At 38.8% G+C, this 18294-nt stretch overlaps 1 protein-coding gene across 5 annotated transcripts in view; it reads left to right on the top strand.

Annotated features, from left to right (window-relative positions):
- The window catches only part of ROBO1 (roundabout guidance receptor 1), a 736202-nt gene that overhangs the window by 684977 nt on the left and 32931 nt on the right, over positions 1-18294 (top strand). For 4 of the 5 annotated variants that reach the window (XM_014947370.1, XM_014947372.1, XM_014947369.1 and 1 more), the window contains 5 exons: positions 908-1139; positions 2401-2522; positions 5933-6104; positions 14146-14343; positions 17700-17726. In XM_014947370.1, coding sequence (XP_014802856.1) covers positions 908-1139; positions 2401-2522; positions 5933-6104; positions 14146-14343; positions 17700-17726 — 751 coding nt within the window. The remainder of the gene's footprint in view (positions 1-907; positions 1140-2400; positions 2523-5932; positions 6105-14145; positions 14344-17699; positions 17727-18294) is intronic. The other variant, XM_014947371.1, reaches the window with a different exon arrangement.

Below are 18294 nucleotides of genomic sequence, written 5' to 3'. Positions count from 1 at the left end.
AGTGAATGCTCCACAAGAGATCTCTTCTATAAGACAGCTTTCTGTTTTAGCTATAGTCAAACACACTGAGTCCCACCCTCATTTATATTAAGATCTCTTTCTTCATACATGTGATATATAATGACCTCGGTCTAAAAAGTATTCAGGATCACTGAGTATCATTTTGATCTGCTTTCCCGAGTTTCATCTGTGTTACCATAGAGAGTTTTATGAGCCTCTTCCGAGCCCTCTCAAAACAGCCCTTTCCCTCCAGCAGAGGAGCCTCCTGCTGAGTGGGTGGATGTAGAGGAGGTGCGTGGACAAACCTACCTTCTGACAGAGCCCAGCCTAGCCACAGTGATGGAGATAGTGCCAGCCATCTGCCCTTCCCATTCGCTTTCTCCAGGAGGAAGCAGGCAGGAAGCAGTGCTCATTTCATGGATGTGGGGAGGTTTCCACACCTCAGGAGAGCTGGCAGGCTGTCTCTTTGATCTCGGTGTTCATCACCCGGAGTTGTGGAGCTGTAGATCCCCTCTCCCCGCCCTCCCCCCTTTCCCCATGTCCCCCCTGCCCTGTGGGGCAGATCCAGGTAGGCAGAAATCTGGCCTGTGCTGAGCTCCATCGTTCAGCACATGCAAAGGCTGTTAATTTTGTGGAGCTGGAGCATATTATACAACTCCGTTATCCCCCTTTAATGCCTTCATAAATCCACAGAAACCAGCACAGTTCCACAGCATCAAACAGATTAATGCACTTGTGAATCAGGCCGGTAATTTGCTGTAATGCAAGGAGCCTTTATCTACTTTGGCAGTGTTGTTTACTTTTAATAAAATGAACAGATAGGCCAAGGACCGTGCATAGTGTCGCATACATCATTCCTGGGTTATACTTGTTAAAGGATGTGTCATGTGTTCTGCTGTCTTGCCAGGTGGACCAGCAATCCCAGTATATTCAAGGATATAAAATTCTGTACCGGCCTACGCCAGCATCCTATGGAGAGTCGGAATGGTTAATCTTTGAAGTGAGGACTCCAACCAAAAACAGCGTTATCATTCCCGAGCTGAAGAAAGGTGTAAACTACGAAATCAAGGCCCGCCCTTTTTTTAATGAGTTTCAGGGAGCAGATAGTGAAGTGAAATTTGCAAAGACCCTGGAAGAAGGCAAGTAGGAGCCAGACTGTCTTCATCTTTCCTTTTTGAAGTAGTAGTCTGGCCTGCTTTCCTCTGATATGTTCATTATTTGATTTTGTTTGAAGTGCGTGCTGTTTGAGAACAGCAGTCTGCGGCAGAGGAGGCTGTGTTGGGCTGATCATTACGTGAATTGTTTGGTGACACAGAAGTAAATATTCAGAACCACGCGCAAGAGCCAGAGAGAGAGGGATGTGCATAGATCCCCTCCAACACACAATGGGAAATGCGCTTTTTATCTTCACGGCAGTGTGCACTCCTCCCTGCTGAGTTCATGGTCTGGTCACAAGTGACTTCTGTCAGATTCAAGCACTTGCTAATCACTATCTTGAGTAGATAGCAGACACCACAGAAATCATCAAAGCGCTCTATGGCTGAGGGAATGGAAACCACGTTTTTAGAAGGCTTTTATATCTGGATCAATCAGTAAGACAAAATGAAAAGATGAATGAGGGCAACAGATAGAGTGAACTAAATTATGTATTTCCATCTCAGACGCGTGCTAAAAAGAGAAGGTGCATGAAGTCTTCCTTTTGTTGCTGCTCAGGCATAATGAGTATGCAAGATGGCCAGTGCCTCTGAACAGGGATTTCAGTGCCTCTGTTGGGATGTACAACCTTTCCCCTTCTCTCTTGCCTCGCCAGTATAAATGCCGTGTAGCTCTGGTTTATTGCTGCGACTGGTTCAAGAGGTGTGCTTAACTGCATTCACGCTAAGCATCCAGTTTTAAGAAAGACTATTTAAAATGCAAAACATAAATTGTTATTATAAATGTGTTAATGTTAACACATTCTGTCCTGATTTCAATAATTTTTGTATAACTCACTTTTATTTACACAGTAGAGGAACTGAGATCTAGCAGTTTTGGGGTCAGTTTATAGACTTTATTTTTCAAAACTGTTGATCCTGGGGGAGATGGTTTGAAACCAATGAGGAAATCAGTGGTCAGGACTGTGACATTCAGGTAATGGGTGTCTGACTTTGGAGAGTCTGGTGAGGAGTGTGACTCTTCCTGTCCTGCATGGCAAGACTGCAGCAGAACTCAGAAGCTTGGTTACAGGTTCGCATCCCTGTCCTTCTGTATCATTTTGTCTTGTGGGCAAGAATTGCCCTCAATGAAGGATGGGGCATAAAGGAATGCATTTGTGTAGCCCAGAAACCATCTTCCTCTTAGAAAACCTCACTTTTGTGTGTGACGAACTTAACTGTTCAATCTTTCTTTCCAAACAAACAGCTCCCAGTGCTCCACCTCAGAGTGTTTCAGTAACCAAGAACGATGGGAACGGGACGGCAATTGTGGTCACTTGGCAGCCACCCCCCGAGGACAACCAGAACGGGATGGTTCAAGAATATAAGGTACTGCTGGCATGCCTTGGTCCCGGGCGGAGCAGGGAGAGGTTGGGTTGTTCGTGGATGCTTGGCACCATCTACTGGTTTGTTAAAGCAAATGAGACAAGATCACTTTGACTCAAACTCCATGTTTAGTAGTTGCGTCTAGATGGTAGAAGGCAATTAAAACGGCCTCCATAAATCAAAGCAAAGGGTCAACGCCCTTAATTAAAACAACTACCTTCTTGCCTTCATTATAACTTGAGAAATGCACGCACAAGTAGAGAGAGAGCCATACCTGTTTGTGAACTGTTTTGTGACTCAAAGACATTGGTCAAGGTAGTAAATATAAACAGGCTTAATGACTTGAAAAGCTCAGGAATAATAATTAACAGTGTTAAGATCTGAGGAAATTATGCATAACTGGGTAGTTAAATGGAAAACTTTCAAGTAAAGAATGTGGTTGTATAATAATAAATGTATTTAGTGTATAGAATTTTTTCTTTTCTTTCACACAAACACAGTTCTCTTTGTGCTATTTAATTTTTAACAAATTGAAGTGCATTATAAAATATTTATTATTTTATGTTCATTTAGCAGCATACGCTGTATTTATTTTTAGTTCAAATTGTTTTGTGATAATTTACATAGCAAAGTAAATGAAGCTTATTTTTCCAGTTGCGGATATCAAGTAAGATTTATAGCCTCGGAGAGGCAGGGTCTTTGGTTTCAGTCTCCTGCAAACGCACATTATTGAGAAAATTTCTTAAATGAGAACGCCTTGGCTGTTTTTCAGGTTAAAACACTGTGTTATAGACATATATTCCTACCCATCAGAACTCATTCTGCTATTATTTTTTTTTATCAGTAGAAATGGGAAAGGGAAGAGATCACTAAGCTTCATGGTCAATTTAGAATAATAACATGCCTTTCAGAACCTGCTCAACTGGTAAAAAACTCAGTTTACAGCTTAGTTTCAGATATATAATGTAATTGGGAACAAAATACTTGCAAAGTTACTTTATTTAAAGACAGACTTTGAGCTGAAGAGATGGAATTATTTCCATCAAGAAACTGCATCGGAGGAATGTTAAGGTTGTAAGGACAAAGCAATAAACGTCAGGAAATTCACATTTCCAAGTGGATATAATACCTAACATGCCTCTTAGCATTCAGAGGTAATAGGCTACCAGGTGTAGAAGCAAGCATCTTGTAGTGTAGCACTAGATGGCACACTGGCACATTTCACATCTACTTTTATTGTGTGGATGCCATTCTTTTCCTTTGTGCTTTACACAATGAACAGAAAACAGACACAATGAATATATATGTAATTCCTATTTAAGTTTCTATATGAAATTAATATTTTTGTCTAAAAACTAAATAAATACAGAACCAGTGATTTAAGATTAAGAACTAATAAGAAGAAAAAAACAAACACAAATCTAGGAAAATGTTTTTCTTTCCTCTTTGTTTTATTGTGTCCTATGTTTTCTCCAAGAAAAAATGTACGCATATATGGGGGAATTCTTTTTTTTTCTCAGCAGCTCAGATCTAAGGCAAGAGCGTACCTGCTTTAATTAAAAGGTAAAATAAATAGCAAGGAGGATACCATCTTAATTGAAGAAGTGTCAGTAGCACACGCAAAAAGGCAGAAATTCAAATCACAGCAGGAATCATTCCTTCTTCCCTGGCATGAAGTTAGAAATTACCTTGTTAAACATTCTTTCTTCAATTATGTGTCTATATAGTGTGAATTCCTCCTTCTTTCATAACATTCTAAAAGTTTGTTTTCAGTTGTCTATTTAAGTATATAATCAAATATAGCACGGCAATATAATAACCTGATGTTTAACCTCACATTCTGGGTTTGTGAATTTCGCCATGTATTTGAGTGCCTAAAACCAAAACATTTTTGTTAATTAGTAGTGCATAGTTACAAGTACATAATAAATTGTTTTTGTTTGCACATACACCATTGTACAAGATGGCAGTAACAATTTCTGTAAAAATGATATAGGTCAAAACATAGATTTAAATCTTCTGTTCCTTACTTTATCGAGTTCTTATTTACATAAGAGCATTTTCATGGCCCATCCTTCAGGATTTAAGAGCAATATTACTAATATTAAAAATAATTATACTACTACTACTGACTGAAACAGTCTCTGCTCAGTATCAGAATATAAAAAGGAGATTCTTTTCATGTGCTCTGACCTGCTCTGCAGCAGCAACTATGTATAGACTGTGTTGGGATTCTATTTCAAAGGAGCTTAAAATGCATTTCAGAGCCTCACAGTGTCCCACTAGCCTTGTTTCAGTCCTTGACATCCAGAGAAGGAAAAAGGGTCTTACGTTGTCCTGAAGGTGAAATAAATTTTCGAGTGTCCAGCCTGAATTGCATGAGAGATTCACACTAAATCTTTTAGGAGCTCCCTATGTCAAAAGTAAAATATTCCCTCCTTGGTATAATAAACACAGGTTCAGAAGTGGTGCTTGTTGCAGGCAAGTTTGCTCCTTTACAGAAAACATATTGAATTTAACTAATTTAAATGTCCTGATAAATATTCATTGTAGAACAATACATTTGTGGAAGGGGAATAAGAAGGAAGTCAACGCAGCTTCACCAGTTTTTAGCACATCTAGATTAGCTGCTGCTTCACCTTTAATAGCAGCTGGGATACTCTTGGGATATTCAGACATACTCTTACCAGCATTCACTGTATCAATGGTACAGGCCTAAAGAGATAAAAATACCTCATCATGTTGTTTCTCCCAGTCATTTAATATCACTGATGTAATTTATAAAGCAATGAATTGAAGTTGTTAGACCCATGTTCTGATCTCAACCAAAAAATGAGATCTGATATTGTGCTGTTGCCTCACAATAGAAGATGACACGTTACTCAATCCTTGCCTCTTGTTGCCCTTTTTTTTTAAAAAAAAGATAACGTTTCCATTCCAGCATGGCATCGATTCTCTCATGATGTCACGTGACGAAAGACTTGTTCTTGCACTTGAGTGAAGAAAGCCTTGCTTGACGAATGATTCCTGAAGAAGAGAATTGCAAATTCTTTTAACTGAATGCTCTTTGTTGTTTATGTGAACGATTCTTGGCTTACAGGGCTTCCCTTACTTCTTCTGTGTAACTAATGCTTTTAGTTTTATTAGCACTGATGTCACTGGTTGAACTGTAAGTGAATTACAGTAAACCCATCAAGTAATTTCAACAGTTGGAGCTGCTCTTTGGAACAAGAAGTGTCTTTTCAATATTCATACAGTGCCTAGGACAGCAATTAGTGACTGCAGATGTTAAAGTAGTGACACATACTAAATTTCTTTATCCAAGGGAAAGCAATGTGTCATCCTTCTTTCTACTCATCCTTTGGTCTTGAATTTTGAACATTTATATGTACCATACGCTTACTTCCCTGCAGGTTTGGTGTCTTGGCAATGAAAGTCGATACCATATAAACAAGACGGTAGATGGTTCCACCTTCTCTGTAGTCATCCCCTCCCTGGTTCCTGGTATTCGATATAGCGTGGAAGTGGCAGCAAGTACCGGGGCAGGACCTGGAGTGAAAAGTGATCCCCAGTTTATCCAATTAGGTAAGCCTGCTGGTAATCCTACCTATTGGTTTCGATGATTTTTGTTTGTTTTCTTTTGTCCTTTATGGCACCAGAAATACTTTCAAGACAAGTGAAATATATAGTGTTACTTGATCTCTGGAATAGCAGGATTTGGCATTTCTGGTTTTAAAATTGCCTTAGAACTACATTCTAAAGATGTGATTATAATAACACAGATTTCTTTAGTCTCCCAATTCAGCAGTGCTTTTTGGTTATTAGTTTTTTTCAAAGTAAATTTTTACACTTAAGACTGGTGTAATAAAATGTGTAGGGGAGTATGAATCACTCAGTGTTGGCTCACTTTTAGTTTAGGGGTGTAATTTGTCTTGATCAGATTTTATCTTTCTTTATTGAAGCAAAAAAACCAAAACCATGCTAAAATTAGGCACAATATATATCAACTATGTGTGAAAGCTAGTAAATAACCCGACTACAGGAAAAAGAGGTACACAGATGGTTTACAATAATCTTGACCTCCTAACTTCATTTACACCTAAAATCTCTGTCTCATAAATGCAGATCAGGGGCATCGCTCCTGCATTTATCTGGGAGAAAAGCATCTTTGCTGGTGGTTAGCTGAAGGTTATTTAAAGTGGCCTTAGGTATATTCATATGCTGCTTTACCAGTATGCCTGTATCAAAATACTTTATCATTACAGTACGTAATTGTGAAAGCAAGCTCAACATGCTGCTTTGGACTTTATATCCTGTCTATATCTGTATCATTAGTAGATATTCCTATTTAGCTTTTCATATTTAAAAATCTATAATTACTGCATGTGAAAACAAGACCGAACAAGTATTATATTCTCTGGAAAATTACATGTACATTTCCTTGGATATTAAGGAAAATTACATGTACATTTCCTTGGATATTCCTTGGATGAAGGTCATCTTTAACTTATTTAACTTACACAAGCATATGATTCCCAGTTACATTAATAGAGATTTTATGACAAAACTACACACAGCTTATATGATACTTCATTAACATGTGCAAAACCCCATAGTTATTTGTTGGATTGTTTTTCCCTATAGCCAGCTTCCATTCACAGCTTTCTACAACCAGCTTTCTGGTCAAAGTCAAGTTTGTTCTCTATGGCTTAGATTTTGAAAATTTTCAATTAGTGAGGTGCATGAGTGTAAAATAATGGGGTAACTTTGATGTTCAAAGCTAAAGACTTCATAACCACTTCTTTTTTTTCCTTTTCTCTGATGATAACCAAATGCTAAATGAAGGTGAACTTTCTAATTGAACTTAATCACGTCAGGGTTTTGGGCAAATGGAAAAAGAAACAAACGAGACTCCGTCAGGGTAAGATTTTTGCCCACTTCTGGGTTCCTGGCCTTTACTGACACTAAATTAGAAAGCATGAAGCAATCACACACCTTGGAGGGTGTTCAAATGTTCAAGTCTGGTAGAATCCATATATTTCCTAGGGGTCCTTTCATAGTCTGTGCTGCTTGCTTCTAATTAAGTGGCATGAGCAAATCTACATACGGTGTAGCAAAAATCCCATAATTTGGTTGTTACATGGCAAAGCCCTGGAGGCAGGAGTCTTTTGGAGATCCATGCCACTAGAAGCAGCACAAAGAAATACCTAGACAGTGTTGCAGTCCTTTTGGCAACTGTAGGAGGCTGCTGAAAATTAGTACTTAAATTTAAGAGGCGTACCCTTTAGTAGCACAGATCAACCTACAGTCATCAAGGCAGAAGGACGGCCGCAGTTTAACTGACTCTACCCTGAGATACAACTTCTCCTGCAGCCCCCGCGAGGAATCGCATTCTTAGTTCTTGGATGTGCTCCCAGCATGGGGGTGGAGCAGACACTGGAGTTTTCTGGTAGCTCTTCTGAAGAAAGAAAATTAATTTGTTGATGTCATCAATTGGCACTTTTCACCAGCAATAAATTACATGGTTACAGAGAGAGGGAAGAGAGGCCAGCGAGGGGGAGGAAAGAGGAGTAACGATGCTACTTTTAGAAGGTTTGAAAGAGTCCTGACTCCTTGTATGTATCTGCTCTAGGAGCTGTGTGTTTGCCACCACTGACAACTTCACGTTTCTACAGTTCTGTCACTGATCCCAACTATTCCTTCAGGAAACCTTTTTCTGATAGCTGAATTAGTACAATCCTTACTTTTTTTTTTAATTAATTCAGAATTCCATGTATGGAAACAGGATGTACTGTGTGATTTAGATATTCACTTACTCTTTTTTAAAGAACTTTTCATTAAAATCAAACATCTATCTCCTTACAATGTGTTTTTCTTGCAAAATGTGAGACTACATTGTAGCTGGCTCCGGAGCATCCAAAGAAGAGGGTTTTTTCCCCAGTGTAGCGTCCTGTCTTGTACAGCAACCTCCTATTTGAGCCCGTGTGCTGTGCAGGGTGCTCCTGGGTTTGTGACTGTGAGAAATGTCTGGGCAGAGTTTCAGCCGGGTGTGTGACAGGAGGAAGCTTCATCTTTCAGAGGCGGCCTTCCAGAACAAGAGGGGAGGACAGGAGACGTTGGATTCTCTGGGAGCTGAGGCGTGCAGTCGCCGTCCCGTGCATCAGCTGAGCTGTGATAACTGACCTTGTGCACGCACTTAACCTGTTACAAAGACAGGTACAAATTGTAAGCTCAAAGCTCTTTCATTTTCCATGTCTCAGCTGACACGAAGCAGCTCGCTGAGCTGTGGCACCCCAGACTTCCCGTGTCACTGGGGACAAGCCAACAATATACTTGCTTGTTATTCAAAAATCACCTTTCAGTGTTTAAAATCATGAGATCAACTGAAAAATCATGTGTCATCTTAAAACACTCCCCTTGGGCCTTCTGAATTTTCCTCTTGGTTTTTGAATGACCTTTCAAAGCTTTCTCTAGAATTCCAAGGGCAGGAAAACCATTTTTTTGTTGTGTTTTCTTTTTTTTTTTTAAATTGATATTTTGCGTAAAACAAGAGCTTTTGTGTTAAGGAAAAATATTCGTATTTCATAAGGGCTTGTCACAGCTCACTATGTTGTGCTCATGGAATCATAGAATGGTTAGAGTTGGAAGGGACCTTAAAGATCCTCTAGTTCCAACCCCCCCTGCCCTGCGCAGGGAACCCTCCCACTAGAGCAGGTTGCTCAAAGCCCCATCCAGCCTGGCCTTGAACACTTCCAGGGATGGGGCATCCACAACTTCTCTCATTTTCATATCCTTATGCTGAGGCCTCCAGAGCTGGACACAGGACTCCAGGTGGGGTCTCACCAGAGTGGAGTAGAGGGGCAGAATCACCTCCCTTGACCTGCTGGCCACATTTCTTTGTGATGCAGCCCAGGATGCAGTTGGCTTTCTGGGCAGCCAGCTCGCATTGCTGGCTTACGTTGAGCTTCTCATCCACCAACACTCCTAAGTCCTTCTCCTCAGGGCTGCTCTCCAGCCATTCTCCCCCCAACCTGTATTTGTGCCCAAGATTGCCATGTTCCAGGTGCAGGACCTTGCACTTGGCATAGTTGAGCTCCGTGAAGTTTACATGGGCCCACCTCTGAAGCCAGTCCAGGTCCCTCTGGATGGCATCCCTTCCCTCCAGCATGTTGACCGTGCCATACAGCTTGGTGTTGTTGGCAAACATGCTGAGGGTGCACTCTATCCCACTGTCCATGTCTCCAACGAAGATGTTAAATGGCACTGGTCTCAGTACTGACCCCTGATACTCATAATACTGTGGAGAAAAAAAAATCATAGAATTTTGATAGAACCTTTTTTCTTGTCACAACGTGTAGCTTCAGGACACAGGTTACAAAAAGGTTCCATACAAAAAGGTGAGAATTACCACAATAAATTACTATTTGCTGACTCTAGCCTAACTTTTGTACAGTGATGGGATACTGGCTGTCATAGCTTGGCAGTATTACCTATGCCTGTTGGCAAATAAGTAGTGAAATTGGAACATATTGCAACGTATTTTGTTCAGGGTACCAGCTCTGAGAAGCCCACAACTGCAGTTAATGTTACTCTGAAACTTGTAATTTGTATGGATATGTAGTATGTGGTTATTTATTTGGAGATGTCTGCACAATTATTATACATGTTGAGTACATTATTCAACCAGTGGATGTCTCAAGTGTACAAAACACAAGAAAATCTTGTTGAATCTCTCTCTATTGTTCTAATTGCTTCATTTAGGGGATGCAGTTTGTGAACTAGCCAGCATGCCTTCAGACATATTATTCTGTCAGCCCTTCAAGTATTTCTCGTATGATAGTTGTAAGGGGATTTTGTTGATATTTTTGTCTAGTGGCCTGCAAACAACTTGAAGAAAGTAATATTTGTTTTCCTTTACTGCAAACCCTTCCAAGCTAGTTTAGTCCTGTCTCCTCAGACTGTATGTTGTAAGATTGAAGTGCAAAACTGGTATTATTCCAGTTTTGGAAATGTATATAACAACAAAGGAGACAAACCAGTATATTCTTAACGTGGTAATATTTTACTGTATAATTTCCATGTTGCATCATGCACATATATTTGAGGAAACACTCAGACATTATGTTGCAGATTCCAGGTGTTTTGCAGGTTTTGAATTGGCAGAATTAGCAATGTCAACAAAACTTAGATCTTCCTACTTACTGTTTGTACATTTTGTATACTAAATGAGACAGGCATATGGAAAAGTACTATTCTGTAGGTTGTGCATGGATATGGCAAAGTCAAGGTTGCTTGCACACCTGTGAACCTGGAATTTCCTGTCTATTTTGAATCTACAGTCTAAATTGTATATGTCTTTTATTTAACATTTAGAAAGTTAAATGTTAGTTTTTACATTATTTTTATTATCATATGAATATTTAACATTAGAGAATTAGAGGTCCCAGTTCTTCTTGATGTAAAACCTAATTAGTTTTCATAGGAATTTGAAACTTGGAGCTTCAAGACAGTCAAATCCGGTAGTTTGTGAGCAGTAGCCATAGCAACATTATCTGTGATTAAAAAGAAGGCTCTTATCTTGGGGTAGAAGAAGAAGAAGGGATGAGTCACAGTGATAATATGCTGGTTTCAGGGAGTTGGGGGATCAGCCTGCTCCAACAACTCTGAGGCATTTTCAAGTACATTAAATGCTGCGGCTGCTGCTCTGGCAGTAAGATGCACTTTGCCGTACAATGTTTATGTTCACTTATTATTTTGGCACGTCTCCCCGAGGAGTGCAAGCAGGAACAGGAATGTTGATTATGAACTGTTTATATCTCAGTCAAAGCTTCCAGAAATTTCCTGGGATGAAGAAAAAGTACTTTTCTCAAGTTAAAGAGGTTTTTTCCTGACTGATCATTCAGGATCTCAGGATAGAACTATTATGGAGAGAGAAGATGACCTTCTCAAAGAAAGCCTTCCAAGATAACGTTCCTGGAAATTCTTGGAATGGGAAGGTTCACTAGATTTCATTCCCTTTGCTTTATGTTTGGCTTACTTTCTATTTTTTAATTACAACAGGAGCAGGACATGGGTCAAATGTGGCCTCTTGAAAGCCCTTCTATCTTCTTTTCTGTGATGCTGTTTATATGACTATATAGGAACACATATGCATTTTTCTCTTCACCATGTATGTAAATATATACCAGCTAATTTAATGTAATGGCTGTAACAGTCCACCCATGTACAACATGCCATAAACCTAGTTTCTTAAAAGCAAATATATTATTGCAGTGTTCTTATGCTTGCAACGGCTGACAGAGTAATACCCTGAAATGAATCGTAATTAAACATTAGAACAATAAATGTTCAAAGAGATTTTTCAGTGTATTGCAATCTTCAGACACGCATTGACTGAGCAATGCAAAATGTCTGTGTATACAAAAATACTGTCTTTCTATCGCTGAATTGTTGACATGTTTAAAAAACATTCTTATTTGGCTTTTGAGTTTGTTATTACCGCCCCCTCCCCCCCCTCCCCGGATTTATTGTTTTAAATATATATATATTTAAAGGATTAGAGAATAAATCTTTATCAGTCTTTTAAATTTATTCAGGACAATAAGTTCTCTGGAAATCTTTTGTTCTATTCCATTAACATGTACAAGGTAGCGTATCTGTTTAAAAATATAGAAATAGCGGGCTTGCTCATTCTGAAAAGAGACTGATGCTGCAAGTTTTCATATCTTAATATAGCCTCAGCTGCAAAGAGACAAAAGATGAGATAGAGAGTGACAGATTTAATTCATTGGTCACAGTATACTTTATACGTTTAAGCCCATCTGGCCACTTGTGTGGAACTTCACTTGACTGTCTCCATAAAATCTGAAGCAACCCATCTTAACCTTGCACAAATAGGCATGAAATCTATAAACCCAGCAGACACAAAGGGTGTATTAGTAAGAAAAGAATGAGTCTGCCTGCTGAACTTTCAGATGAGGCAGTGAGGTTAGGATCACAGAAGATAAAGGGACCTGAAATATGAAATAAAATTTCTAATACGGTAGCAGTCAAAGACAGTGGTGATTCCTCGGCAAAATAGGTATTTGACATCAATGTCACAAAAACTGAAATCTGGAATTCTTCACTCAAAGAAGCTGTTACTAATTTAACCATTTCCCAATCAAAAAGATATCCCTTTCGAGAGGATGTTTGTTACTTCCTGTGATTCCATCTCCTGTTTGTATTGCTGTTTCTTACATTTTATTTAGGCTTACTTTGGAATAATGCAAGACAGGTCATCATAAAAATAAAAATTAAAATCTATGCACTGGTTAGTTCGTAGGGAAAAGGTACAGGTTTTTAAGTAAATAGGCTTTTACTTTTCATGTAGTTTATATTAATAGAATTAATAACAGCACCTTTCTCCTTAAAACGCTAATCTCGCATTCTCAATCTGATGTCACTACCCATAGTAAAAAGCAAGTAACTGTTGGATTTAGACAAGAGTAAAAACGGGTATTTCAAAGACTAAGCCATGGAATGTGCAAAGCAATATCCGCTCTGAGTAAAGGTTTTGAATTCTTGCCCTCACCGTGTGCAGTAATGAAATTTCCAGTAAGCACTCACTGTAGTGGTGAAAAAATCAGGAAGGCAGTATTTTGTCTTTGAGTTGCTTCGAGTTAGGAAGTATTGGTCACTAACTGAATATTCTTACTGCTGTTCCTAGAAGGTTCTTGCAAAAGTTCAGTACAGAAAGAGCAGAAAAGACTGATTCTTAATGATTCCAGTAAGAAAAAAATAAAAGTGTGGGGAAAATTACACATTCTTTATTTTGATGTGGGATGTTTACGGATAAACTGTTTTTGAAAAGGGCTACTTTTGGGTAATAATGAGACTGCTTTACTATTTTTAGCAATTCACAACTCATTTTTTAGTTATCCTTTAGCTTTTTCATCCACATTAAAAGGGCAGGATTGGTTATTTTGTACTTTTACATCTTTACGACCTTTTAAATATTCAGTATGTTTTAATTGAGGTCAAAGTGAAAGACTGCAAAGAGTACTTTAGACTGTGTAATACAAGATTTAAGTAATCTGTCAGGAACTGCTAAATTAAATATATCCTTCAATGCCAACCTCATCTGAATGTACTGTGAATTTGTAATTTTTCTGTGATTTTCAGTTATGAGTGGATGATTTGGTAGCTGACTTTTACCCATTAGCAGAGCTCAAACAGGCTACGCACGTTTCATACTTGAGCTTTCTTTCACTTGCTGTATTCGTTGCTGAGATTCTGCATAATTTTCTGAAGCTGATGTTGCTATGCTAAAATAAATATAAAATTTAAAAAATAGCAGTATCTGGGTTCGACATTTAGGAGCCTAACTTTCTACTTATTTGCCTAGCGGCCTGATTTTAGCAGGTTTCATAAACAAACAGAAGTCAGTGAAGTTGGAGGTATCTGTCTTGTATGGAAAACCATTTCTATTTAAACCTGTAAAAAGAGATTTTGAAGAGCATTCTTAAAGATTTGACCTTGAAAAAATGGTCTATGGTTATGTCATTTCTTTTCATCCTGCCTTTTACAGCTGCTCACTCAAATTAATTGGCTATTTTGGATGTTTGGGTTTTGGTTTTTTTTTCAGATTCTCATGGAAACCCTGTGTCTTCAGAAGATCAAGTCAGTTTAGCCCAGCAGATTTCTGATGTGGTGAAGCAGCCTGCCTTTATTGCTGGAATTGGAGCAGCCTGTTGGATTATCCTTATGGTCTTCAGCATCTGGTTGTATCGGCACAGGAAGAAGCGCAATGGGCTCACTAGTACTTACGCTGGTATCAGAAAAGGTGCCGTATGATATATTTCAGTCCGCTGCCTGCTCAGTGCCTGTTTGCTGGCTATTTACTTTATCAGCAGTCTCTTGTCCGCCTAAAACTCGATGCAGGAATTGCCAAATTAACTGCAATACTTTCAGGAGGTGTGGATTAGGAGTCAATGCAGAAAGCAGCAATATTTACATAATGTGTTAAACCTGGCGTTAAAGTATAAGTCTTTAGCAAAATACCCAGACTAGGCTGAGAGCTTCCAATGTGGCCTTGCTACCTGACAGTGTACCATCTGAAAAGGAACCAAGTGGATGGTAGCTCATTGTCCCTCCTGTTCAGTCCTTTGCTTGCTGCTAAGAATACTAACAGTGGTGTACATCACAGTAGTGCTTTTGGTGCGTGTACTTGAATTTCCTTGTGTTCTGGGGCAATGTGGCGAAGTGGCTGTTTGCGACAGCACAACAGTCAATAGTACTTTTCAAGAGTCTTTCATAAATGCTGTTGTGAGACCCTTCGTGGGGACTGGATTCTGGGGCTGTCACATCCTGCATCTGCATTTGGTTAGAGTGGCAGCAGTGGGACTAACTTAAAGCACTCTTCATTTTCATGTTATCGATACCCTTTATATCAGGTTGTCGGTGGGCACGCAGTGCTTTACAATATACTCTGTGACAAACAAAACTAGAATCTCTACCTGGAAGATCTTCTGGAATTAAAACTTGACTTCTTCTGAGTCAATCATCTTTTGATTAAGCCCCAAAGTGAAAGCTGAATTCAGTAAGCTACAGTTCCTTACATCTCAAAGCAGTACCCCACAGGGACTTGTAGAATAAGAACCGTAAATTCTGGAATGAATCAGAAAATGGGAGATCCTGCTTTTGAAGGAATAGAGGGAGAATTTTTTATATTTAGCAATCAGAAAATAGACCTAGACTTAAAACGTGCACACATCTTAATGTGTGAAAGTTGTCATGAGATTACGTTCTCTAGTCGCTTCAAGAATGAGTGTGTGATGGGCAAGACAGGCAAATACAACACAAATGTTTTTAAACAGAAGCAGTGTGTTGCTATGAAAAAGAAGCGGTGCTAAAAATAGCAACTGAGTGAGTGGAAACATGGAAATAGTTCTGGAGTGTTGCAGAGTTTAGGTGTGCTCCCTGCTATTAAAGTACCAGTGCTCGCGGAAGACTTGGCACCGTGGTTGTAGCAGAGATGGAACCACAGAAACTGGGGCTGAATTTCACCTTTGGTTTTGTTCTGCTAGGGCTTCCGAGATAAGACAGACCCCAACATGCTGCTGCATTGGCCTGCGCTGTTTTGTTTGACTAATAGCATGCTGCCATGCTGCCTTTCTACAGTTCTATCAAACTAACATTGCTATGCTTTCAGCAGTACCTATGATTAAGCAAAAGGCATACAATTTGTCTTTAAAAATGGTTGCTTTAATGACATCAGCTATTGTTCAAAACAGCTGTGTTTTTCAGTATCTGTAAAAATATCTTTTGTGTAGTTCAGTGGGGATTTTAACGAAAATATACAGAAAAGTAGGGTCTGCATCTCCATTACAAAGTATTCTTCAAGAAAAAGCCATCTTTAGTGAAATAAACATTGCGGAGTTGTTTGCTGCTCTGCAGTGCATCAAGTCATCACTGCAAGCCCAAACTTTCTTCACTCTTGCATTTATTTATTTATTTTTATATTTAGCTTCAGGCCTGACATCTGTTAAAATACTTCACTACTCCCACACATACATATTGTGCTAGCACTCTTACACACTCAGAAGAGTTTATTAATAGAAGCTCTGAGAATTAAGTTGTTCTTTCGTGTAGTAGCGATAAAGATTTCATTTAGCTGAACCTCTGTTCATCTGTTCCTCAGTTCCTTAAGAAACTAAACTAGGTTTAGTACTTAGCTCACAGAAGAGTAATGAGACAGTAGTTAAAGGGTTTTTTTTTTATGTCCTTGTGATTGCAAATTAATTTTGAGACACTTGATTCTCTTTTGAATAGCTCTGGTTTAAATGCACCTTCTATTTTAATGAAAACGTGTTACTATGGTTCTATATTTTTGAATGTAGCTAAATTAAACTTGACTGTGTGAAAAGGCCTAGCTCAAAGAAAATACAATGGAATTCCCAAGATAAAGAGCTGTGCTACCAATGAAGTCTGAAATGGGCATTTTTTTCAGATTTTTTCCTTTTTTTGCTTAGTGTCATACCACTGGAAATAAATTGGCTTGCTAAAAGGCGGGGGAGGGGGGAAACTACAGCATATCCTAAATTATAACAAGACACTCTGGACTCCCCCCAAACATCAGAGTTATTGTAAAAATTAGATTAAGCAGTTGATTTCTTAGCCAGAACCTTTTCTTTCTGTGCCAAGTTCGCTGATCAAATACTGTCTCAAGGCTCCTTTTAGTGAATATTTTATTGTTTCTCTTACATTTTTCTTTGCTGTCATTAGATGAAAAAGGGCAATGTTAGCCTTTTTCTGCCCATCAGTGATAGAAAAACTATGCTGTCTTGTCAACAGGAGGGGGAGCATGTGCTAATAGGAAGAGCAGATGCTAGCGCTCTGTATTTGGATTAGAGACCCTATTGATCCAAAGAGGATTTATAGTAGCTGTGAGAGTGAAGATTGTCAAGCAATGTCATTGTTCCGTTGTTAACCTTTCCCTCTTAAAGCCAAGGGTTGAAAGGTAGAAAGATGTTGCATCTAGGGAGATTTTTCACCTTTTTTTATGTGATTACTTAAGGAAGAAGGATAATAATTCTGTTTAACAGTCTCATCCATGAAAACAAAAACTAATTGCTACAGTAGATTTTAGTGCCTTTATTACAGTAAGAGTTGGTCCCATTCTTGATTCAGAGACAGTAAAACAGCAGTTCTCTTTGTTCCTTTATATGATTATTATTTCCTTACTGAATACGTAAGTGTGCCTATTAGTTCAGCGTAATGAGCATTTACTTAGTGAACTGCAGATAAGATTCAATAGGACCTTGATAAGGCTTTGTTAAGGAATTTGTCATTCTGCATTCTAAAATGATTAACAGTGTGGGGGGGATTGTTTGCACTAGGATTTTCAGAAAAACTTAAAATACCAAACTGAGGGGTATTTGAAAAGGCTAAACCACAGCCGGGTCCCCTCAGGAGCACAATAGAATATCAAGCATTTTTTTCAGAATAGTATGTGCAGAGACAAGCTTCTTTCTCAATCGCAAATTTAATTTTATTTCTTTATCAATGTGACTGAACTACTGGGTTAGTTATATACATTTGTGTTATGTTCAGCTGTCTGCTAGATTTATACTAATGTGGTATGTTTCCCTTTCTCTCTTCAGCTTAATAACCAGTTTGTATTTTGTTTTGATTTTTCAGTCCCGTCTTTTACCTTCACACCAACAGGTATATATTTGCACTTTTCCCCCCTTCTTTGTTACTTTAGCATGTGTTTGTGTTACTGTTTCTCTTTTTCTGACATAACCAGCCCAGCTGTTCTGAAGGGTTTTTTTTAAAACAATTTCATTGATAGCAGGTACCGTTATTTTGTTCTCTAAGTAGTGTGTATTTGCTTTGTAGCTGACACTTTTTTTACATTTGTGTGTACCATTTTGTAGCTTACCATGTGATGCAAGCATGCCATTTCATAGCATGATCCCACCCGTTTGTACAACCTGGGCTCTTCTCTTGCATATTGCGATGGAGTAGTGTGGCCGCCTGCATCTAGGGATGCAGAAGGTGCTTCTGATGGAGGAATGACTTAGCAGAGCCCAGGTGCTGACTTGAAAGGGATTCAGTGGGATTGCAGTTGGTGAAACAATTGGTTCTTTTCTCTCCTCTGAAACTGCATTAATCCGGTGACACAGAAGTTGTCTGCTCTGGAAGATACAGAAAGTCAAAGTGTTACAGCAGTTAGATTTCTTTGCCTGCTGCCTTTAACTGTATTTGTGCTATGAAATTTTAAAATAATCAT

This window comes from Calidris pugnax, unplaced genomic scaffold, assembly GCF_001431845.1.
Source record: "Calidris pugnax isolate Ruff unplaced genomic scaffold, ASM143184v1 scaffold95, whole genome shotgun sequence".
Classification (NCBI taxonomy): Eukaryota; Metazoa; Chordata; class Aves; order Charadriiformes; family Scolopacidae; genus Calidris; species Calidris pugnax.
The sequence above is the reverse complement of the archived record's forward strand: the minus strand, read 5'-3'. Positions and strand labels throughout refer to the sequence as shown.